Raw genomic sequence first — 24,278 nt, 5'->3', positions numbered from 1 at the left:
GTCCATGTTGCCTCATCATGATGATATCATTTCTCACTTTGAAACTATACTAGACAAGCCACCTTTTCAGAATTGCAATTTGCATACATTAAAAGTAAATGGGTGTTGAATCCAAATGGGTGTACATTTTCTTTGTTGCTTGATAATGGTTTCTTGCACAATAGTGGCACTAGATGTCAACATTCAAATAGTATATATATATATATATATATATTCTTTCCAGAAAAAAACTCCTTCCATTAGTTATAAAATTTTACAAATGAGACGATTATGTACAAATCCCTGTAGGGACGGGATAGTTCCATCTTATGTGGATGCCCACTAACTCAAGAAAGGGAGAGGACGACCATTGTTGGATGAAGGCTATTCGTTATCTTTCAACTCCATCGGAGCTGTCCTTGAGGCCATCATATTGGCTCTTTAGATTGGCTACAATTTCACTCCATATCTCTTGCAGTAACATTCAAATAGTATATGGTATATAGTATGAAATATTAATGAAATATATGTGAGTCGGGGTTTAAATAGCTTAATGCATTCTTTTTTGTGGTGGAAACGAGAAGTTAAAAAGGGATAGCAACCCATCATGCTTTCCACATAATGCCACCTACTTACTTATTGTATGTTGATAACTAAGTGTCATTGTAGTGTAATTGGTTTTGTTTTAAGATAAAGTGCCCAAACTTGTCTATATGCGCGTCCTTATTGATAAATCCATAAAAATATTCGACAAAGAATAAAGCTGCTAGAGGAGAACCCCAAAGTCCAAGGGATTTTTGCTTTGTTGATTGTGCCTATTTCTCTTTAGTAGAAAATGAAAGATGATGCTCTAGAGTGCTAGGTAAACCAAAACTCATATCAACGATTTTAATAGTAATTTATAGTTTTAGGGATGTGATTGTAAATATATTTGATCAGCCAATAACCCCACATGTATTACAATTATGTATGTAAAGCATGAATCTTATTTACATCAGCCCAACATATACCTTCATTTATATGCATTGATGTGTTTGTATTACACATTTCCATGGCATTCTATATTAGTTGTTTGATATATGGTAATTAATGTATTATGCTTAATATTGTGAAATGCACATAAGGAACACATCCACACCACAATATCATGATTTGAAACATTCTTAAACTTGTAAGTTCTCCGAAATTTAAATAAATCAATGTGCTACTTTTAATTTCTGTTTCCATTGTCATAAAATTGATAGAAGAACACTTAGAACTAGAGGATTTGTCTTGTGGTCTCAAAGCTAAATCTTAATGACACGGTCATGCACAAAACATAAAATGCAATGCACCTTATGTATGAACGCAATATGTTAGATTGCATTGAAGAGTTTACCTGCTAAGAATCTCTATTCTTGCCCCTCACCTCATCACTATTTTGGCATAAGTTGCATTGCAAATTGTGGCAAATCCTAGAATGTTGAAGGGTGACTATGTTAGAATCTTGGGGATATGTAGCCCAATTTTCAAACAAATTTGTAGCAAATGTGGCAAACCGAAAGATAAATTTAGATAAGCACATTGATTTAAATATGCCACCTTTTCCATGAAATAGACAATAAGTAGACGATAGCACATTAAGGGCAACAATATACTTCATGGCCAACTCAATTATCAAAGTTTAGAATAAGTAAAAGATTACATACATATATATGTATGGGATTTATTTTTATGCTAAGTTCCCCAAAATATTCAAGTAGAGAAGAGTCCACATAAGTGGTACAAGTTTTGAATCAAGGAATCTAAATTTGGAGACAAATGGGTTTCTCTTACTTTTACGTACCCAAATGGTTAGTGAATTCTGAATTGGCTTGAGATAGAGTAAAACCCTTCATACATATGGACAAAGCAAAAAATACATAAACATAGACTAAATGGATATATTGTGGTGCTTTGTGCACCACAATATGAAATACTTTGTTCTACAACCACACTGTTATATATCAAGATTTTCTAGTCAAGGACATTTTCCACCTTGCATCGAAGACGTGGGACCTCCTCATGTTAGGGATTTTCTTTGTCTAGTTATTGAGTCCATGAGATCTTCTCATGTTTTGTCTGGGAAGGCAATTTCAGTATGCCACATGTCCTATGCTACGCATATGAAGCCGAGCAAAAACCAATTAAAGCATGCTACATTCTGATTGACAAATCTAACAAAGTGCATTAGAAACATATGCATAATCCAAAAGAAGGATTTTGGGGAAACCATGGCAATCTAGCAAAGTGCATTAGAAACTTATGCACAATCCAAAGGAGGAGTTTGGGGAACCCATGGTATAGGGAATTGTTTTCCAATTTTGAATTACACAAAAGTTCAAAACCAACTATGTCTAACCCAAGAAGGGTTCCTTCCAAATTCCAATCACCAACAAATCCACTGGCTTTTAAGAATAGATCACATACAAGATGCACCCCAATCTAGCTTTCCACTTGATAAAAACACGCTGAAAAACTCCCAAATGACCTTTGAACCTTAATGAAACTATAAACTGAAAAACAAATAGCATATGCTATTAAGAAAACCTGAACTTGGTAGCATAAGATTTTGGTCCCACTATTTTGGACATTATGCGATAAGTTGTTAAAGGTGGAATATAAGCAAAAACAATTTGTACAATAGGAAATGAACCATGGTCCCTAACAATCAAGATACTGATAGTTATAGTGATAGTAAACTGATACTAATAATGATTTTTGTGGAAAAAACACCGATAAGTTAGTACATAATAAAATTCATACAAGGCTCTACCCTATACAAAGTTCTCCCTTGTGGGAAAACAAGCAAAATCATATATTGCTTCCATGTTCATTGACACTTAGGATGGTTTTGCACCCAAAAGGCTATGGCAAAACTGCATAAAGAAAGATGATAGCAAAATACACAGAGTCAGCGCAACACTGCGAAGAGAAGGTTTACAAGGCAACTTGCAAGGTTCGCGATGGTTGGGATAAGGTGTTGTTCACTAAGCACAATGACAGGGGATTGTCATGGTGCTGCTCCATGGATAATCTTCTAGAAGTCACCAATAGCATCTGGACATCATGTGGGAGGGCTTCTCCGGCACTTCTGGCAAGGGCCTTCTCTACATTGCCAACCTCCATGTGCCTCTCATTTACAAGTGGCGCTCCGTCCACGAGGATGGGTTCCACATACAATTCTGGCTCAACACCGGCTAGGGGCTTTTCACACAAGTCCGGGTCTGGTTTGGACCTTGCTAGGGGATTTTCGCACAAGTCCGGGTCCGGCTCGGACCTTTCTAGGGGCTTTTCACACAAGTCCGGGTCCGGCTCGGACCTTGCTAGGGGCTTTTCGCACAAGTCCGGGTCCGGCTCGGACCTTGCTAGGGGCTTTTCGCACAAGTCCGGGTCCGGCTCGAACCTTGCTAGGGGCTTTTCGCACAAGTCTGGGTCTGGCTCGGACCTTGCTAGGGGATTTTCGCACAAGTCCGGATCTGGCTCGGACCTTGCTAGGGGCTGTTCGCACAAGTCCAGGTCCGGCTCGGACCTTGCTAGGGGCTGTTCGCACAAGTCCGGGTCCGGCTCGGCGCGTGCTAGGGGCTGTTCGCACAAGCCCGGATCCGGTTCGGCGCTTGCTAGGGGGTTATCAGACAGGTGCGGGTCCGGACAGGATTCGGCGGCCGGCATTTCGCACTCATGGGTCTCCTGCTTGGCCTCTGCGCACTTGTGGGCGAGCCGAGCTTTTCTCGGGCGGAGGAGTCTATGGGTAGTAGATGTTGCCATTAAGAATTGGGGTTCTCGTTCGAGATGGGCACCCCAACCATCGGATTCGCCGGCATCTCCTCCTACAAATCCAAAGGTCTCAAAACCATGGGCGCGAGGATGGGGGGGGGCATCATCATAATTATCTTCATCATCATGATGGGAGTATGTTGTAGTGTTGTTGCTGGGATTAGCAGAGGTGAGCATGGCCACCACGAAGATGCCTGTGGAGAGGAGAAGGGGTGTGAAGTAGAGGAGGAGCTGGTGGACGGAGGGCATGAAGAGCAATGAAAACCCACACAGGGTGATCGGATACTTCTTCACAAAGCTCAGAGTCTCAGAGAAACCCATGCCTCTCTCTCTCTCTCTCTCTCTCCCCTCCCCTTCTTTTATAGGCACTTCCTCTGTCTCTGCTCTTCTCTTCCTCTGTCTGATTGTGGGTGTGTTGTATTTATAGTGCCTTAAAAAGGAAAGAAGGGAATCAATCTCATCTCTTTCTTTTCCTCTGTATCTCTGTCTCTCTGTTTTTCTTTTTATTCTTTTTTTTAGTCTTTAACTTTCTTCTGTCCATCACAAGGCCTCCTTTTTTTTGTTTTTACCAATATACCCTTTGGAAGCTTTTTTCTTTCTTTTTTTGTGTTTACCAATATACCCTTTGGAAGCTTTTCTTTGAGTTTGTATCCCCCCACCACTAGTTGGGGTTCCCTTATCTTCAGCTCTCACAAATTCGAGTCCCTATTACATACATATATTTATCACCCTTGATTCCCATTCAATGTCCACATTCTTTTGTGATCGACCATTTGTTTCGATATCTTCATTCCCCAATGTCTTTCTTCTCTCTTTTGTTTCAGTCCCTACCTATGTCCTAGCATCCATCGTCATTCGTTCGTCTCTCTCTCTCTCTCTCTCTCCCTTAAATATCCCATTTTTTGTTGTAAACCATTTGTCTCATGGGCCAATTTTGGCCTTAGAAAACGACAATATATCTTTCTTTCTTTCTCTCTCTCTCTTTATCAGATGTCCCCAAATGTCTTTCTTCTGTCTTTTGTTTCGGTTCCTACCTATCCTCCTTGCCCTAACATCCATCATCATTCATGCTCTCTCTCTCTCTCTCTCTCTCTCTCTCATGATGTCTTGTGGCTATGCAAGCCCGATCTTATGATATTTCAGATGTGTGCCTCGTCGGACCAACATAGATATCTAAAATATGTTGAGAAAGCCATTGAAAATCCATGTACAATGTTGGCACCTCTAAGGCTTAATCTAACATCGGAAACCTCTTGCTGAAATCTTTATTTGATTGGGTTGTTTGTCCTATTTCATAGCGCAACTTTTGTACCACAGAAAATTTGTTTAAGATGACTTGGGGGAACTTTAAAAACTACAAAAAATTGCATTTTATAGAAATGATAGTAATTAGCATTTCCACATATTCTCCTTTAGTGATATTAACACACCTTCGTCTAAGGTCACGTCAAGCAATTTCTTGAAATCTCTTTTGTGATCCTTTCAATGTCTGAGGCCTTACTACGGCGGACACGTTTTTTGAATTATTAACAATGATACCCAAACCTTTAATAATGTCTTTACCTTTTGTTTGGGGGTGGCTGAATCATGTATAGTAAAAGTTACATTACTCCCTTTATTATCAAAAGGTGTTTGAAATTCCTGAGTTTTGCAATTCAATATCATGAAGTGAAGACAAATACTTTATGTCAAAGCACAATAGATGAACTTTTTAGAAATTTACACGAACCGACAGAAGATCGTTTCAAGTAGTAACCAAGAGTTTTTATTATTCTGAATTGCTCTAAAAATATGCTTATCTTGGACTTCTTAAATTAATATGATCTTATTCAACTTTGGTCAATAATCTCAATCATATCTAGGACCACTTATAGAAGTTGGTTCCTTTTAGTTAAACGTGGCTCCTATTATTTCAATTCGTCATGTTTAAATGTGACAAAATTAAAAACAAGCATATCCACAAACTTTTATTGAAAAAAGGTTCCTTTCTTTTAAACATGGCTCTCATTCATCTTTGTTTATTTTTGTGAAAGTATTATTAATGTGACTTGACTTGACTATCTTTATAGTTGTAGCATAATATTACCTTTGATAGCTTCTAGTCTTATTTTATGTTTAAATTACAGACGAGTATGTTATCACAAAACGGTAGGTAGTACTAAATGTTATAGCCCATCTTTTGAGAGAAAGGTTAATTGTTTGCCAATAATTCTCATTGAGTCAAGGGGTATCAACTACAAATGACAACTAACCATGGAGTATTATTCTCAAGGGTCAATTAACGGTTCAAACTAAGCTTCGTAGTCAAATGTGTTCATGGTAAATTGAAGATGAACTCAAACTTAAGTGTTATGCATGATGGCCCTAATTGTATTATACTCAAGATGATAAGTATAATACAGTATCACCATCAACATAGGGGTTGCTTATCCTTCTTGCTTTCCAAGTAAATTGAAGATGGACTTGAACTTAGGTGTTATTCATGATGTTCCTAATTGTATTATATTGGAGACTGTAAGAGTATAGGGTATCTCCAATGATGGAGAGGATGATTATCCTCCTTATGTCCCAATACCCTTATCCGTTTGAATAATTGAGTTTGATTCAAAGTAAATATTATGACCAACATTGCTAGAAAATTCTAATAGTTTTGCTATGTTTAGGGGATCTTCAAAGTATCAAGCCTAAAGAGTACTAATAACCATGCTACAAATGCCAACAAGGGGAGCACCACCTATATAAATAACTTTTAGAAACACAAAAGGAGCACAAAAAGAGAATGGTAGGTTGACAATAAAACTAGAACCTAACCCAGGGCTACGAAATAATAACCAGAAATGACTTAAAATATGTACCAAGGGTAAAATGGTCCATAGTAGATATTACTAGCTCGTCAGTATATATTATCCATACATTATTAAGAAAAGCAAGTGCATTATGTTCTCTCATTGGGAAAAACTCTTCCATGATACCATCATTTGAATTACTATGTTAATATGTTTCCAGGTTTTAAGATGTCTTGACAGTTGTGCTTGCGTACCTTCTGAAAAAAAAAGTCCTTTTGCAAATATACCCTCACTATTATATGCTTCATATGAATTACTCATAAAGTTCATCAAAATGCTGGAGGTCAAGATTGTTGTGATTAATTAGCTTTATTTGTCTGCATCACATTGTCACAAACATACACCTTGCACATAATTATGCATACACATAATTTGATTTATTTATCTATACCATTACATGATTTGAGAGAGGCTCTCAAAAGAACGTGAACATAGTAATTAGGGATAGAGAGTAATTGCATTGGATTTCCTTTCTATCTTGTTAAGAGTGAGTTGATGGTGAGTGTTTTAAGTAGAAATGACACAATCATTGTACTGTGAGTCATAAGATTATTATTGACAATTAGCCCTTAATTGGCAATGCTTAATCTTTCTATCGATCAATCCACTTATAATTATAAAAACCACATTAACATTATATTATATACACAAATGAAATCACCCCTCCATGTCATAACATGATGTAAAGTTTCCAAGATCTCGAAACACCATACGCTTCGTTCATCACTCAAATGAGGCTATACATTTATATACCAAATAAGAGAGTAGGGTTAGAATACATGTAGAATGCCATGAATTCCATGACTCAAAGCCAATGTCCCACATTTCAAGAATTACTATGGGTCCAAACATTAACAAAACAAAAGAAGTACAATTAATTCATTCATTTTGATGTGTGTGTTAGGACTAACCTTTTTAATTGTTGCCGCTCAACAACAATTTTAGCAATATCATGAAAACAAAAGAATGACAGAATAAAATATTGATGCTTATTGGTTCATGATATTTAACTGTATTAGATATTGAACGAACCATACTGCCATGAATACAAAATAACACTTGGCCCTCTAGTAATAGGTCACAAGATGCATTTGTATAATAATCAAAACGACCAAACTGTCCTTTTTAACATATGACCTGGCTCTTATATGAGAAAAGGCATACAATGATAGGCAAGAGTACTCTCACCACTTTGATATTCACAAGCTTTAAACCAATTGTTGCAAGCACAACTGGACAATATATGGATAAAGTGAGAATACAGTTTTGCTAGAATTCAAGGATAACCAGAATGTATTGTAGCACTAATTTGAGCTAATTGTAAAGACTAATTAAAGTGAACAGATGGATTACTGAGAATTCAGTTATCCCTGAACTTGTATAAAACTTGTGTAAGGACCGAGAACTCATATAACAGCATAGCCTAATCGACCAACTCTGAAAACTAATTTCAATGAATCTAAGGCTCTCATTACTCCCAAATTAGTGAGGAAGAGGCTCTCATGAGTCCTATTAATGGCCAACTTACAAAAGTAGACGGAAAAATTTAGAGGTAGATGACAGGCTCTCATATAACAGCATAGCCTAATCAACCAACTCTAAAAACTAATTCCAATGAATCTAAGGCTCTCATTAGTCCTGTTAATGGCCAACTACAAAAGTAGGACAAATTTAGAGGTAGATGACACTGGATGTTAATACTGTCTCTCGTCATTCACTCAAAGAGGCTAAACACTATGGTAAGCACCCTTCATCCCATTCGTCTTCTTTAATACTTTTCACTGACTTTCATGTCTAATTCTCCTAAACATAATACATGTACATACTGAAGAGGCTAAATACATGCATCTCCAAAATTTTAAACTCTACCAAAAGGAAAGCTTCAAGGATAATGAAAGAGATCAACTTCAAACTTGCAGCAATTTCACAAACCATCCTCTTGAGTCCCTTATCATTTCATTTCTGACCGTAGTTCATTTACATATCCGCATGTCCATGTCCATTTATATAGGTTATTATAGGTTATTCGCATCATATTAGCCATTAAAATGCGATGATAAGAATAATATTCTTACCATGTTATCCGTAATGCATATCAACCCAAAGATACAAGTAGATAATCCAATGGAGATAAAGTACACAAGAGGTGCATCATGTATTGCAAAATGAAGCTACAAAAGATCTTTAACATTGTGGTAATTTTATCACAGAATACAAATTTGGTGATTATTTAACACACTCTAGTTTAAAAGAGAAACACGAATAATAACCTTCCTGAGAAATAAGAAAAAGCAATGGGTTGCCAACAGTATTATCCTTTAGTATATTAGAAACCAGAAACATATGGGACATTGTTCTTGCCATGTGAGCGTTTATATAGATCCGGATAAAACATCAATCAACTCTTCCAATCCTACATAAGCCATGCACATAATTCCTAAAGAAGCTTTGAATTCTTATTCGTATATACATCAAATTATTCTCAACCCTTAGGAAAGGATGCCTGCAATGCACAAACACAATAGCTACAGAGGGTTAATTACCTCTCAAAAACGTATCATGTGTATATAACAGTACTGTATAGATAACTATATATATAAGTACGAAATAGGAAAACATACATGAAATATTGAAATTCGGGGAAATTTCAAAATGCAGTAGGAATAGTACTCATATATAAGTTTAGGAATAACAATAAATACATATATGAATTCAAGGACCAAAGTAGCATTTTCTCATATAGAAGACTAGGTAGAACATATACATATATTTATGCATGCAAACCAAAATTTTCCTTCTTTCGCCTTGCCGAGCTAGACAATGCAACATAATTATGCCTTTCTTTCTTTAGACAAACCTTAATACTGAACTCCCAAGAGAATCTACAAGGCTTTCAAAATATCATCAGCTCCACTGGTAGTGAAGGATCCGCCTTCTTCGAGATGGAGAACTCTCACCACTCCATCCTCAGCGAGGAGAGAGTACCTTCTCGACCTGACACCAAGACCGACGGGCTTATCACTCAAGTCCAGAGTTGCACCTATAGCTTTCGTGAAGTTCAAGTTCCCATCGGAGAGAAGAAGAACCTTATCGCCTGTGCTCAGGTTCTCTCCCCATGCTCTCATCACAAACACGTCATTCACAGATATACAAGCTATGGTATCCACACCTTTTGATCTGAGCTCATCAGCTTTCTCTACAAACCCTGGTAAGTGCTTCTGAGAACAGGTCGGAGTGAACGCTCCGGGAACTGCGAAAAACACCGCTTTCTTGCCTTTCGTGAGATCCGATACGGTCACGGTCTGAACTTGACCTTCTTTGTCGAGATAAGCGAACGTTGCTTCGGGGAGCTTATCTCCGACGGAGATGGTTTTGGATTCAACCGAGCTCTCTGTGGTCACAGAGGAAGAAGCCATGGCCAAGGGGTAGGAGAAGGTTCTGCTGCTTCGTCTCACGATTCCACCTCGGAGATTGAAGGAAAAAGAAGAGACCGATTTGGGGAGAGGAGAGAGTACATACCGAGACGACGAGAAAGAGGATGAGGGGAGCCTGGGAAGACCTGCGGCGCACTGAGACGCGAGGAGAGGAGCGACTGCAGATCGAGCCATGGCCATCGATTCTTCCTTCTTCCTCTTCTTTTATCTTCTCCTTCTGGTTTTGTTCTGTTCTGTTCTGTTCTGCTCTGTTTGTTCTAAACCCTAATGATAATGAAGAAGAAAACCCTTCGGAGTTATTATGTATTTATATTTGAAGTGGTCCATTTTTTGTTTTTATGTTTTTTTGCATGTGCATGTCCGAAGAATGAATGACTAAATGAATGAATGAATGGATGGGCAAAAGCCTATCTATCTATCTATCTCTATATTTAGAAATTAGCACTATATTTATCACTATATTTATCACTATATTTATCTCTATCTCTATCTCTATCTATAGTTAACATTGTGTGTAATAAGAGAACATGTTCAAACAAACGCCCTTGAAGAAAACCATGCCACCATTCCTTATCATCTCTTTTGTTTATGTTTGAGCCTCTTATGAGCAGCTACATTTTATGTGTTTCCAAGCAAAACTTACTACGGTTCCCCTTCACACATTCCCAATGAGACATTCCTACAATATAGGCACGTATATATGTATGTATGTGTTTGAATCTCTTTTGCATTGTTCGTGAGGTGAAATCTTGATCCATCGTCACATGACATTGGCAAAGTTTTTAGTTGTAGTTAACACTGTTTGAGCCCAACTATAGAATATAGCGAGATGCCTTCTTTACGTTATCTCATCATTGCATATCCTTGATTTATGTTGATGAAAGTTCCATTACATGTCCTTGATTTTGTGCACTTAAGCTATTTGCACATTTGGTTGCAGCATACATCGAACCTAGTCATTCTCATATGAGACTACAAACCTATATAAGAAAGTACCTTAAGCAATATACGAGGCTTCATGACATCATTAGAGAATATTCTATAAGCTTGATATTGGCGAATATTTTATAAGCTTTTGTAACCTTTATAGAAACATCATGGGCAAATATTCTATAACCTCAACAAAACATCATTTTAGAATATTCTGTAAGCTTGTTTGAGAAAAGCACATGGTATGTTATTAAACCACCGTGTCTTACGTGACACTAAAAGCACCATTTTATAAAGAGGTGTGTGTGTGTGCTGACATTGTAAATGTTGTTTTTGAAGGTGAACGAACGAACGAACACATAGACCAAAATGGGAATGTAAAAACACGCACTATAGACAAGCACACACACTTCGATTAGGAAACGATGCAAACAGGTGGTAACCATGTCCATAAGATCAAACGTGTGGGTCCAAGGATGCGGTGCCGGAGAATTAAAAGAGAGGAGAATAGAAACTACATGGGCTCAGAGAGTAGGGCAGATGGTGACGTTGGACGAAATCCAGCCCCCAATTACCAAAAGGCAATGGGTGGACAAAGGCTCGTGGGGTGGATAGAAGGATGGACAAACCCCAATTGCCATAAAGCAATGGGTGGACAAAGGCCTGTGGCTGGATAGAAGGATGGATAGGGGGGGTTACTGAGAAATCGTTGTGCCGAGGTTTGTGAGAAACAAGTGGTCCTTCTATAGATAGACATACAAGACATAGATAGAGAAGATTGAAGAAGACAAAGAGGAACGGTGTGTAGGTTTTGTGGGCGTCTGTGCGTGTTCACATTGTGGACAAGAAATAAAACCCTAACCCGTCCGTCCGTCCGTCCGTCCGTCTGTCCGTCCATCTCTCTCTCGGGAGCCACTGCCAGTGAGCGAGTGAGTAAAGACACACATCTCCTCTCACTTGGTAGCTGCTGCCTGCTATTTCTTTCTCTCTTTCTTTCTTTCTTTTCTGAAGAAGCAGAGCACAGAGAGAGACCCCATGGCCAATACCCTCCCCTTGGTGTCCATCTGGATCGCACTGATTCTCTTCTCCTCTGCTTCTTTCCTTACTACTCTTCAGGTACTCAAAAAAACGAAATCTTTGCCTCTTTTTTTTTCGCTCTTTTTTGTCTACTGTGTTTTCCCTAGATCTGTGAAACAGTAGCGTGATCGATACGGAAATTCTGAATCCACATATGTATATGTTGGAGACATTTTCCTGCTTTCTTTCCAAGCGAAAGATTCGAAGGGACAGGGAGAAAGATGTTGAATTTATATGCATTTAAACGAGAATACGTGAAATTCGGAATCGACATATGTATATGTTGGAGACATTTTCCTGCTTTCTTTCCAAGTGAAAGATTTGAAGGGGCAGAGAGAAAGATGTTGAATTTATATGCATTTAAACGAGAATATGTTGAATTTATATGTATTAAAGAAAAACTAGATGATGCATTCAGATCTCATCATTTTTCTATTGGGAATCAGTTGGATCCATTTTTGTCCGATCTTTTGAGTTTCCTTTTGATACATGGGATTTACACGTGCTAAATTTATATTAAAGCAGACAAAATATCTGCTACAAATTATACCACAATGACAATGTAGCTGGTTAATGACCAAGAATATAGAAAATTTTCATTGATGGGAATAGGACCCAGCTATATGACATTAACAACCTTATTAAGCATAGGCGTCCCTACCCATGATGTGCATATTGAGGTGGGAAATCTTAACCTTAATGTTAAGCCTTTACTACTAGATCATCAAATGATAGGAAATACGTTTACAGTTGGATCATAAAATAACAAAATGTGTATTTTACCCTCTTAGTCACATTAGATCATAAAACGATAGAATATGTTAGTTTCCTATTACCCATTTTCCCCCATCTTCATTTTCATGCTATATTGAATTTGAGTTTATATACAACTTCACGCAATTTTAGTTTGATAGTGTAAAGAATCTTAGAGCTTTAATACAATTGCGATTTCTTTGATTCAATGATCATGGGAAAATTTCAGGCTAAAAAAAATGAGCAATTAGATGAGATAACCCATAAAGTATTCTTCGATATCGAAATCGACGGAAAGCCCACAGGTAAAAAAGCTAGATATGAGTTGACAAATTAATCTTTCTGAAACACCTTGAAAAGGAGCTAATTCTTGTGCTTTTGTTGGGCTTATTTTAGGAAGGGTGGTGATGGGTTTATTTGGAAAAACTGTGCCAAAGACTGTAGGTCAGTTCATCTCTCTTTTTGTTGTATCCCATGGTTTAAGTTATATAAGCCCCATGTGTGTAGATTACTAAGATTAGATTCATACTTTGTGCTGGAATATTGTCTTTGGCATTCAAGGCTCAAATTCATTGCCATGCTCTATAATTTGGCCACATGCATTTGCAAAACTGGTCCCACCAATCACACATTTATTGTTATATGGCAAAACACTGAAATACTTGTAACTTTTTGCATATTTACCTGAATATCCTAGTAGAAAAATACTACTACAGATGGTTACTCTGATGAGTTTCCCAGAAACTTAGTGATATTCTGGTGTATCCAGAAGGTTCAAGGTATTCAGGTGTGTTCCTTTATTTCTATGATAAACACTTGCCCTGCAGCTCAACTGTAAACTTATTTAAATGAACCCTAAGGATTTGTCAGTGCTCACATTCTAATTGTGTGTATATATATGGCTTTGTCAAAATTACAGAGAATTTCAGGGCTCTTTGTACTGGTGAGAAGGGAGTTGGAAGGAGTGGTAAAGCACTTCATTATAAGGGGTCCAAACTCCATCGCATTATCCCTAGCTTCATGATACAAGGTGGGGATTTTACCCTTGGTGATGGACGAGGTGGAGAATCCATCTATGGTGAGAGTTTTGCTGATGAGAATTTCAAGATCAAGCATACAGCCCCAGGTCAGCTATTTGTATTTATGTACAGCAACATTTTATGCTCTTCATTGTTGTTGAAATCTTAAATGCATAATGGATAATACTTAATGTTCTGATGATCCTGTTAATTATTATAATAGGTGTTTTGTCCATGGCAAATGCTGGGTCGAACACCAATGGCTCCCAATTTTTCATAACTACTGTGAAAACAAGTTGGTAAGTACAAGGGTCTGTTGCAAGTGCGCATAGTTTCTCAAAAACACTGCCAGAATACCTGTCCCACCAATATATCACCAGCCTTTTTGTTGGAATACTTGCATGAAACACAGAATTATAAACTACATAGTGGTATTCCTGGTCAATTTGACAACTTTTAGGGGTATTTTGGTTTATCTGCCTTTCTCTTATACAATACCAGATATTAATGTATACACTAGATTGTCTTTGGATTACTATAGTATTTTTCTGTATGACAATCTGTACTGGGCTGGTGTTGTATAGGTTGGATGGAAGACATGTAGTGTTTGGAAAGGTGATAAGTGGCATGGATGTGGTTTATAAGGTGGAAGCGGAAGGTACTCAAAGTGGCACCCCCAAGCGTAAGGTGGTAATAGTAGATAGTGGGGAACTGCCCCTATAACAAATTCTCTAAGTTGGAAAGAAACGGAAAGATAATCATCATTTTTTTCCCAACTAACTATGGATCGACAACAATATGGACGGTGTTTTCTTACATATGTAGTATCATACACAATGTTATGTGAGTGATGTTTACTCTATCCATTCGGCACTGTATTACTCTTTATTATGTTATGTGCATCTTGCCAATGAATCTACATGCTTTCTTTGCAAAAATATATTTATCTATGTATATAATGTATTCTTTAATGTTTTGTAAGGCTTCATCCTGGTATATGGGTGAATCCGTATATTTTACTCTCTACATATTTAATATTTGCTTCTCTGATGACGAAATACTAAGTAAAACATAATTTGGCACCTCTCAAGATTTAGAGAAGGTACATGATCAGCAACAAATTTGTTTGGTAGCATTTAGGATTGTGTAGACAGGAAATGTGTAAATAACTCATCAAAGAGGTAAATATTTAGAGGTTGATGATATGAATGATATTACCCTCAAACAAGATACCATTTACCTTCGGACATGGAAGGATTTCACCCCATTTGGGAATTTTATTCTATCAATGCAAGTTGTTCCGTTAAAGACTCTCTCTGTCTCATATTGTTTGGTGTTTAGCCAGAATTTTCTCCTTGTTTGAGACTGCATCCTTGATAATGTATTATATTGTAACGATAGAATCTTTTTCTAACCATACCAATCAATCACTATGTGAGCATCTGGTGGCAATGAACTTGATTAAGACAATCAGTTTGCACCTATTCAGTTTGATCCATGAGGATGACTTGAATGCAAGTGGTGGTTACCGAGTGTTATGCACTTGATGGCTAACAATCATGAAGTGTATAAAGTTACCTAAATAAAACAAAGATAAAGCTCTAAGTTTCCTAACAAACAATGATGATGACTTGAGTGCATGTGATGGAATGAGTGTTAAGATGAATTACAAACATAAGTGTATGACGACCATGCATGGATTACTGGGGAGCGGACATCGTATTGAAGGTTGATAGATGTGGTTGGGTGAGGCTATGATGAAGTTCACTAAATGTCCTCAAGCAAATCCAACAATGTGAGCAATAATCTTCATGACTTGGTTTCGCTATACTATGGCCCACACTTCGTATCATATGATAGTTAGGGTCTTTGTTGTTGACAATCCTTTGCTCAATCTATGGCGAGTCTTGGTATATGGTGCAAGCCTGGGGAAGAAGTGAGATCTATGGTGTTTCCATTGCAACATGTTTTGATAGAAGGGTTGATTTCATATACATTTGAAGTTTGAATAAGATTTCTTCGTTCATTGTATTATGGACTCCACATAAAGAGGGTGTTGTCATGCTTCTCTTTCACTTGCTCATAAGTTGGGCATATGCAACTTGCTATCACTTCTCCTTCACATAACTAGGAAGTCTTTTGGGTCTAGGTGTGCAAGTATACATCTTGCTTCAATCTCTAGTTGGTTGTAGGATTGCTTTGTGAGCACATTTTGGAAGAAGTCCATGAAACTATCTTCTTATAGACCATTTTTGTGGACTAAATCTTTTGGGTATAGAGTTACCATATCTCTTGTGGCAATATCATGTATGTACATCATTTCGGAGAGGTGTAAGCTATGTATTGCCAAATTATTGATGTTGTAGCCATTATTTTTGAGCCATTTTATTACTTGTGAGTGTCATGATGCTTGCCACGATCTTGATCCTTGTTTTGGTGATTAGGTTTCTAGTTTGAATTAAAGCTTTTACATTATTTAACTTGAACACTCTTGTATGAGGTGGAGCGGCGAGCCTTTGCATCATCATGACCAATTGGATGCTACAATGGCTACAATGTACACGAGGATAGGGATGACCATGAAACCAAATAACCATATTTTAGTACAAGGTTCATGGAAGTGTGCTTGGTTGGTCCTTGATTTACTCTGAGGCTGTATTGTTCACAAAGATTATCTATTGCATTAAGTTGGTTTTGAAGTCTTGCATTAGATTTAGTGGCCAATATTACGTAATCAACATCTCAAGAAGAATGTGAACTGGTGTCCTAATATATTGATTCCCTCACTACCGCCATGTGGCTCTTGGTTGTCAATATAGAGTTCAAAGAGGGTGAAGTAAATCGAGAAATTGATTTGCCATTTGCTTTGTTGGGATTCAAATTTTAGATTCTCTTTAAATTTGTACCCACATATAGGGTATTTTAATGCAAACATAAAGAAGACCCTTTAATGCAAAACATAAATAAACTTTTTATCATGTAAAACACAAATAGAGTAAATCATGATATCAAGAGCCTTTACAAAATATTGGAAAGGCTCTCCATGATTTTCTTGGTGTTGAACCCATTGAGAATTTGTATAAAGAAAGTCATAAATATCTCCAATTTTGTTCTTGCCTCTCAAAACAAATTTCATAGTAATCTTCCGACATAGGTTTTTATACTTATGTTTGTCTACTTTTGAACACGAAATCTTCGATTCCTTGTTTTAGTGCTTCTCGCTTGGACTACAAATATGGCAATATTTCCGTGGTGGGATGGGAATATTATGATTAATGGTCAGTTTTTTGTTAAAACCATCAAAAGGTATGGACATGGTGCTTTGTGAATCTTGGTATCAAGGATGCATCATTCATATTTTGGTTGAGTTTTGGTCTCTATATAATTCTAAGTCCAAATGACTCTCTAATGTCAATTCGGTGGTTTCTAATAATGGCAAAAATGACATTATTAGAAACCACCTAATCCTATGAATATGGCGTATGAATGATTTTGTCCTTTAGAACATGCACCTTTATTTTCTTGTCTCAAGACCTATTTTTTACTTCTTCTCTTTAGAGTAATTTTGTATTGTGCAACACAACAATTTGTGTTCATGTTATGACTCTTGTGTGCATGTACACATTTCAACTCTCTTCTTTTGTCATAGATTTTAATGCTTCCATCTTCACCTATAGCTTTGATGTCTAGTATTGAAGACACAAGAGGTTGTGCCATTATTGCTCCATTGTTGACAAAGCAATACAATGCACGGCATGTTGCCTTGGGGTTGACCGAATTGTAAATCAATATTGTTAAAGGTCGTATTTTGTCATACACTTTAAACTATAAATTTTACTACTGTTATTGGACACCCAAGAGTTACTGTTATTCATTTTCCACTGTTACATTTTGTTAGTGACAGAATGACGCAATAACTAAAAGCAATGGATCTCTACAATTGGACGTGTGCATTCCGTAGAACTTAGAACACCTAGTTGTTGGCATGGATAAATGAAATTCATACGATGAAACACGTCCCCTTTTTGTCGTGTTGAATGTAAGAAGAAGTTTGAGGGATCTTGGTGAAAAAGGAAAAATGTCCCCAAAGGCCCAAATAGAGAAAAGTTTGAGGGATCCTTTGCGACCCCAACTTTGGGCTATTAACAAAGCTACAAAATATGGCACAATTGGAAGGAAGTCTAAAATAGGTCCTTTTTTTGTGAGCAACCAGCAGCAATCAATCATACAAAATGCCCAAAATCATCACATACACCTTATGGCGATGATTGGAAATAGGTACCACTCAACAAACTAGGATTGCTTAGGATGTCTAGCAAATGACAATGAGAGAGTCACGAAATCACTATGTTTAATGGACGATCAAAAGGAATCTTTCCGGATGCTAAGGTTCTAAAATCCCACGGGAAAGCTGACTAAGTTCCCAACAAATTTGCAACTTGGTTTAATATACATGGTGAGAGTCTAGAGACAACATGACAGTTTTAGTTAGATGTACACTGATAGGAACAAAAAGTCCCCAACATTTCGGGTATTTCAGCTTGTTATCATGTCTTACCAAGGCCTCTAGAATAGATACATTTCACATTGTTTTCTAGAATGAGGTTCATTGTCTCTTGGGCCAATGCCAACATCGGAAATGTATATTATAAAATGCTCCGTGCCTAAATAATTGATGAACCACTAAACTTTTACAAGCCTTTTAGGATTTACTATATATAAATTGTTTGGTGAGGTTGAAGGTTACAATAACCTAATCTTATAATTTCTAACTCGTTACACATGAGGTACCATTAAAACAAACAGCTAAAATTTTCCAAAATCCAAAGTAGTATAAAAAATATGAAGTACATCTCATATTATTGCCATATCAAGCAATATAACTCATTTTTGAGCCAAAGCAAATTACAACCAAATAAGGGTGGGTTCAAAGACTTGATGATTTGAACCTTTAACCTCTACAGCCCATGGAAAAATAAGCTCATCTTCTTAAACTGGTCTTGGGCCAACAAATTAAGAAAAAAAAACAAAAAACAAAGATAGCTTGTATCAGAATTTTTTTGTTTCTTTGTTATATCCCCAAGAGTTGTCGAATATTAACGGGGCTAAGGTCGGACTTCGGTCCATTCAAGATCCGATGTGTGATCAATTGGTTCACTTTTTCTGTAGGGTGATATGGGTCCCAGAACACATGGTTTTGTCGGTTCGCACAAAGATTTGAGAACCTATTACAAATGAGAAAACCATTGTACTTTCCTTGACCACAACAAGCCATGTGGGCTGTCTCGAACCCTATACAAATACCAGATAAAAAAAAAGCACCCATAAGAAGGGATTAGTTTGAAACAAACATTACTCTAAACAAAATGTAGGGACAAAAAAGAAAAAATATGGAACCCAAGAGGATAAATGAGAAGATTCTTGTGGGGAAGTGAAAGTGTGTGAGAAGTGATAAGGACATTCATTCATGAAGATACTCCCAGCCCCCCTTGAAACCCTACAATCCTATGTTTTTCAAGAATTTCGGAGAGTGAACCCTAGGGTATGTGTACCAATGATGAATTGGTAGCTAGAAAACCAAATGGCTACATGTGTGCGGACACTCTTCCCCTCTTCCCCTCCCCGACGTCTACATTTCACACATGGACAACAATGCTACACCTTGATTGAAGTGAACCTCATAAAAGCTGTGTGACCTCCTTGGCCCTCAACATGTATCCATCATGGTGAAAGTGAAAATGGGTACCGCGGTAATTAATTTCAAACACGGTGATTGCGTAAAAGACATCGACTGGTAGGGTGGAGCAAATGTTTTACCATAGGCACTAGGGTTGGAGATGTAGTCCATGACAATGCCAAAGCTATTGACATAGACATATGTTGCATCAGGGAACATGGCATTCAACTCCTCTGTCATCGGCTTCAGCGCGGCATTGAAGCTCAGCGCGACTTTCTGGAGGAATGGGATGCAAGATCCATCGGGGCTCTTCTGAATGTTGAGCTGAGATGGGATGCAACCCAATGGCCCCAAGGATGATATCGAGAACTTTCGGGCACCCATCCGATACAATTCCTGCATACCATGAATGCCACAATTATTAATGGTGAACATAGAAAGCAGACATATGGTGAGATGAGATCAAAGATGTATGTGTCTTTGACAAAAAGAAGAAAAACAAATGTGGGATTCCAATAGGGTGAGATCACTGAGATCAAAGATGTATGTGGCTTTGATCCAACACAAACAAAATCTGAGATTCCAATACGGTGAGATGAGATGAAAGATGTTGTATCTTTGATCCAAGAAAACCAAAATGTAGGATTCAAAATGTGGTGAGATCACTGAGATGAAAGATGTTTCTTTGATCAAACAAAAACAAAATGTGGGATTCCAGCTTACAATGAGTTGGATTTTGTATTGGGCAATGAGGATGGATTGCCATTGGGGCAAGGTGAATTGCTTGTTGGACCTTGCAGAGGGCATGAGATAGTTGTTGATGTAGTCATTTCCGCCGAATGTAAGCGAAAACAGAGCCCCTGACAAAAGCTTCTCCATAGCCGGACGCCCTATGAAGCTCGCAACCTTTTGCTTGTATTCATCGAACATTGCAAATTGCTCTTCTACTGTGAGGACCTTCACCTGCAAGATCAATTAAACCACATATGACAGCCGATTAGGTCAAGCCATTGGTACCGCAAGTAGCAAAAGCACATGAACATGAGCAACTTACGAAGAGTCTGCCGGTGCTGTTAAGGATACCGGCACCTGCAGAGGCAAAATTTGCACCGAGGAGGAGGCTAGATTGATCGTTGGAAGGGTCAAGGTATGGCTTCACTGGTGGCAGACCCATGTAATCACCTGCAACCACCCACACACACACACAAACCAAGTTACATGAGCTCAAAACAAAAACACATAACCTTATATGTGTGGGAGATTATGCAAATAGTATTAGAGAGAAATGCAGTTATGGTGTGTAAATGTAGATTACTAGAGTATTAGTGCACATTAGAGGGAAACCCTAAACCCTAAACCAAGTTACATGAGCTCAAAACAAAAACACATAACCTGAGATGTTTGGGAGATTATGCAAATAGTATTAGAGAGAAATGCAGTTATGGTGTGTAAATGTAGATTAGTAGAGTATTAGTGCACATTAGAGCAGAGTATAGTGAGGAATACTTATGAAATCGGAGATGATCTTTCCATTGCAGAATCGGCCAGTGGGCTGGCCATTCGGGTAATCCAGACCGTTGGGCCGGAAGTTTGCACGGGCCGTCGATGGGATGTAGTCATTGTTGCCTGTATCCACCAAAGAATCCCCGAACACAAACATGGCGATAGGATCCTTCGCTTCCACATGATGAACACACATTGTGCAGTATCCCATGATTATGAAGAAGAAGAGAGGCAGAGAAGTAGAGAACTTGCTGAAGGCTGCATTGAGCTTCAAACTCATCTTCTCCATGGCTAACTAGAATAGCAGAGAGAGAGAGTGGAGAGATTTGCCTTCCTTCCTCTCCTAGAAATCTTGTTAGAGGAAGAAGATGAAGATAGACAGAGAAAGAAGAAGAGGAGGAGCAGTAATTAATAGAGGGGCTTCAACTCTCTCTCTCTCTCTCTCTCTCTCTCTCTTTTGTTTTGAGTATGAAATGCAATGAATGAGAAATGAATGAAGCAATTGGTGTGTCTGATTCATAAAGTTAACTGTGATTGGTGATGATGCATGTGTTATGCATGCATGCATGTATGTATGTATGTATATATGTATGTATGCATGCATGTAGAGAATGAGTAGCTTAGCTCATGAGGACCCCAAACAGTTATGTATGTATGTAGCTTTGATTGATGATGTTGATCTTCATGTCTTCTTCCTTCCTTCTTGCTTGCTTCCTCTGTTTTCTGTTGTTGCAGTTGTGGGAAAGGGCGGGGGGGATTTGCTTTTGCTTTTGCTTTTCTACTCTGTTTCCTGGTGTCTCTGTACTACATATAGTTTTTGAGCTGTCCAGGCTTTCATGAACAATACCATATAAATAGAGAGGTGTGTGTGTGTGTGTGTGCACTTAAGTGGTTTGGTGAAGCTTTAATGATGAACTTCTCTTTGTTTTTGTTTTTTTTGATTTGGTGTTTTTTGGGGGTAGATTGGTGTGCTTTTTTTGGTGAGAGAATAAGAGAGAGAGAGGCCATTTAATGCTGCCTTTTTGTTTGGATGTTCACATTAAATTATCATATAGGATAATAAATATGTATGTACATATGTAAGTTTGTAATGTATGTATGAATACCTACCTACATATGTACATACATACATTCACACACACACACACACACACACATACCTACTACATACATCAAAGTGTGTTGTAAAATAACCAAGAGTATGTAGTTTGTACTATGTAGTGTAGTCGCAAATTTGCAAGTGATGTATTCAACACAAGCTACTCTTGGTTATTTTCCAACACACTTTGATGTATGTATGTATGTATGTATGTGTGCATGTAAGGTATGTATGTGTGTGTATATATTTCTGTGTGTGAATGTATGTAATGTAATGTATATAATGAATGTATGCATGTAAAAATTTATGTAATGTATGCGTGTAATGTAATGTATATACATAATGGATGTATACATGAAAAAATGTATGTATGTACAGTATGTTGTGTGTGTGTGTGTGTGTGTGTGTGTGTGTGTGTTTATTTATTTGCAAACTACCCTTGGTCATTTATCAACACACTTGCCACCCACCACCATTGTTTCCCATTCTAATCTCTAAAGATTACCAAAGGTCGGCACGCCACTCCTCTACATGAACTATTTATTCATTGACTAGCCTCGTGAACCCCCAATGTAATAGCAACCCAACACAGTCCACCGAAAGTTGCCCAAATTTTAACTTTCTCAATGATGTCTCTTTCAAGGGTTTTTACTAAGCAGAAAGTCCTTGGTGTATCGTCTCCATTGCTACCTGCCAAATTCCAAATCAACACATTTGTTACACGTATTTATGGCCGCATTTCATTTTTATTCTCGAATTTGGAGGTAACTTTAGTTTGAATTTCACACTAAAATTTATTACAATCATTTAGTAGCGCATATCTTTGGTGAAGAGTTGGAATCTCAAAAGTATTCTAAAATGTTAAGGTATCGCTACTTTCAGTTTCTGAATTTAAAGGTGTTTTTCGAGTTATGCAATTGCAAGTGAGACTTAACTCCATTTGTTTTCCCAACATCAGCAACAATTGTTATAATTTTATTAAACTTATGCAATACACTAGGATATATTGGGGAAGTTGAGACATCAACTAAGGGGTTGATATATTCAATCTATGAAAGTATGGGCACCAGAAGGGGAAAAGCTTCAAATCCGATACATAGTATGCCTACGTATTACATGTTTGGGATAGAAAATGTATGCCATGGCCCATGTGTACCCTACATGTGCCTTGTAGAAACTCTCCATACCTAGGGATGGCCATGTACTGGATGGTTGGTTGGCTATTTAGGACCGTGTTACTCCTCTTAAGAGCATTTACACACATCCACTTTTTTATAAATGTTGGGAAACCCTCAAAATGAGGTAACACCCAACAAAGAATATTGACAACATGTCACTAAGAACATTAAAAAAAAAAGAGCCGATACATACCCACCAAAATCATGAGTTCCCTGACAAACATAAAGTTGGAAGCAAAACCTATATAAGCGATATGGATAAAGGAGTTAATGACCCAATGCCAACAGCATGGTCTAGACTCCAAACAATGTTGTTGAATCTAATGCCAAATGGTCGTGTTGTACATATCAAGGTCACGCAAACTATATTTCCATCAATTTGTCACTATGTTTGTTATGTTTTTTATACCTTTCCAGTTGTGTTTAGTTTGCCAAAAGTATTCTCTACATGCTATCATGGCCACACAAAAAGAAAAACAAGCACATACTCATGTTGCAATCACTCTTACATGTTGTTTTGTCGTAGTAGTTGCATAACTGTGCAATCACTTTTCCATCTTAAATATTACCATACATTTGTATTTTCTAAAGCATATAGGAGTGTTTTTATTTGTCCTTGAAAATGAGGGGTATTTTCGTAACTTTCCATCTATCACTAGATATCATGGGTGTTTGCATGTCATGTAGGTATTCGAAAATACAAAGGTATGGTGATAGTTAAAAAGGAAAAGTGAATCTTTAGTTACCCCCTTATGACTATATGACCACTGCAAAAAAGCATAGGTGAGACAATGCGTACATTTGTGCATATGTACACGTTTTTCTTAACCTTGATTGCACGGCCATGAGAGCATCTAAAAATTAGTTTTGGCAAACTTTCCTATTGTGTTTAGTTTGCCAAAACAGTTCTTTAGATTCTTTAACGGCCATGCAATCAACAATAAGAAAAACATATCGATACACACTACTGCGTCCACTCTCTCACCCT

General features: G+C 37.6%; 5 protein-coding genes across 6 annotated transcripts in view; 1 reads left to right on the top strand and 4 right to left on the bottom strand.

Moving 5' to 3' along the window:
- Nucleotides 1-2,683: 2,683 nt before the first annotated feature.
- Nucleotides 2,684-4,153, bottom strand: LOC147863856 (uncharacterized). 2 transcript variants are annotated; one of them, XM_087319514.1, is made up of 2 exons: nt 3,268-4,153; nt 2,684-3,183 (listed from the first exon to the last, which is right to left on the bottom strand). In XM_087319514.1, the coding sequence occupies exons 1-2, from the start codon at nt 4,093-4,095 to the stop codon at nt 2,938-2,940; spliced, it is 1,074 nt and encodes a 357-aa protein (XP_087175640.1). In that variant the 5' UTR covers nt 4,096-4,153; the 3' UTR covers nt 2,684-2,937. The 2 variants fall into 2 exon arrangements, with proteins under 2 accessions (XP_087175640.1, XP_087175639.1); XM_087319513.1 differs by having other exon boundaries at nt 2,684-4,152.
- Nucleotides 4,154-9,278: 5,125 nt separating this feature from the next.
- LOC147863855 (peroxiredoxin-2E-2, chloroplastic-like) lies at nt 9,279-10,243 on the bottom strand. The gene has a single exon (XM_087319519.1). The coding sequence runs from the start codon at nt 10,232-10,234 to the stop codon at nt 9,503-9,505; it is 732 nt and encodes a 243-aa protein (XP_087175645.1). The 5' UTR covers nt 10,235-10,243; the 3' UTR covers nt 9,279-9,502.
- LOC147863848 (peroxiredoxin-2E-2, chloroplastic-like) overlaps nt 9,279-24,278 on the bottom strand; it is a 44,808-nt gene continuing 29,808 nt past the window's right edge. Inside the window, exon 2 of the mRNA XM_087319520.1 lies at nt 9,279-9,465. The gene's annotated coding sequence lies outside the window, so the exon portion shown is untranslated. The remainder of the gene's footprint in view (nt 9,466-24,278) is intronic.
- LOC147863854 (peptidyl-prolyl cis-trans isomerase CYP20-1-like) lies at nt 11,977-14,799 on the top strand. The gene is made up of 6 exons (XM_087319522.1): nt 11,977-12,100; nt 13,044-13,119; nt 13,211-13,258; nt 13,734-13,940; nt 14,057-14,132; nt 14,418-14,799. Exons 1-6 carry the CDS (start codon nt 12,020-12,022, stop codon nt 14,554-14,556), a joined length of 627 nt encoding a protein of 208 aa, XP_087175648.1. The 5' UTR covers nt 11,977-12,019; the 3' UTR covers nt 14,557-14,799.
- Nucleotides 18,664-21,361, bottom strand: LOC147863853 (GDSL esterase/lipase At4g28780-like). Its single transcript, XM_087319516.1, has 5 exons — nt 21,017-21,361; nt 20,565-20,692; nt 20,234-20,473; nt 19,651-19,906; nt 18,664-19,125 (listed from the first exon to the last, which is right to left on the bottom strand). The coding sequence occupies exons 1-5, from the start codon at nt 21,300-21,302 to the stop codon at nt 18,905-18,907; spliced, it is 1,131 nt and encodes a 376-aa protein (XP_087175642.1). The 5' UTR covers nt 21,303-21,361; the 3' UTR covers nt 18,664-18,904.

Source organism: Azolla caroliniana, unplaced genomic scaffold, assembly GCF_043228905.1.
Source record: "Azolla caroliniana isolate FFs.n. ecotype wild unplaced genomic scaffold, voAzoCaro1.0.p SCAF_5, whole genome shotgun sequence".
NCBI classification, from domain to species: Eukaryota; Viridiplantae; Streptophyta; class Polypodiopsida; order Salviniales; family Salviniaceae; genus Azolla; species Azolla caroliniana.
Note: the sequence above shows the minus strand (reverse complement) of the source record. Positions and strands in the feature narration are given on the sequence as shown.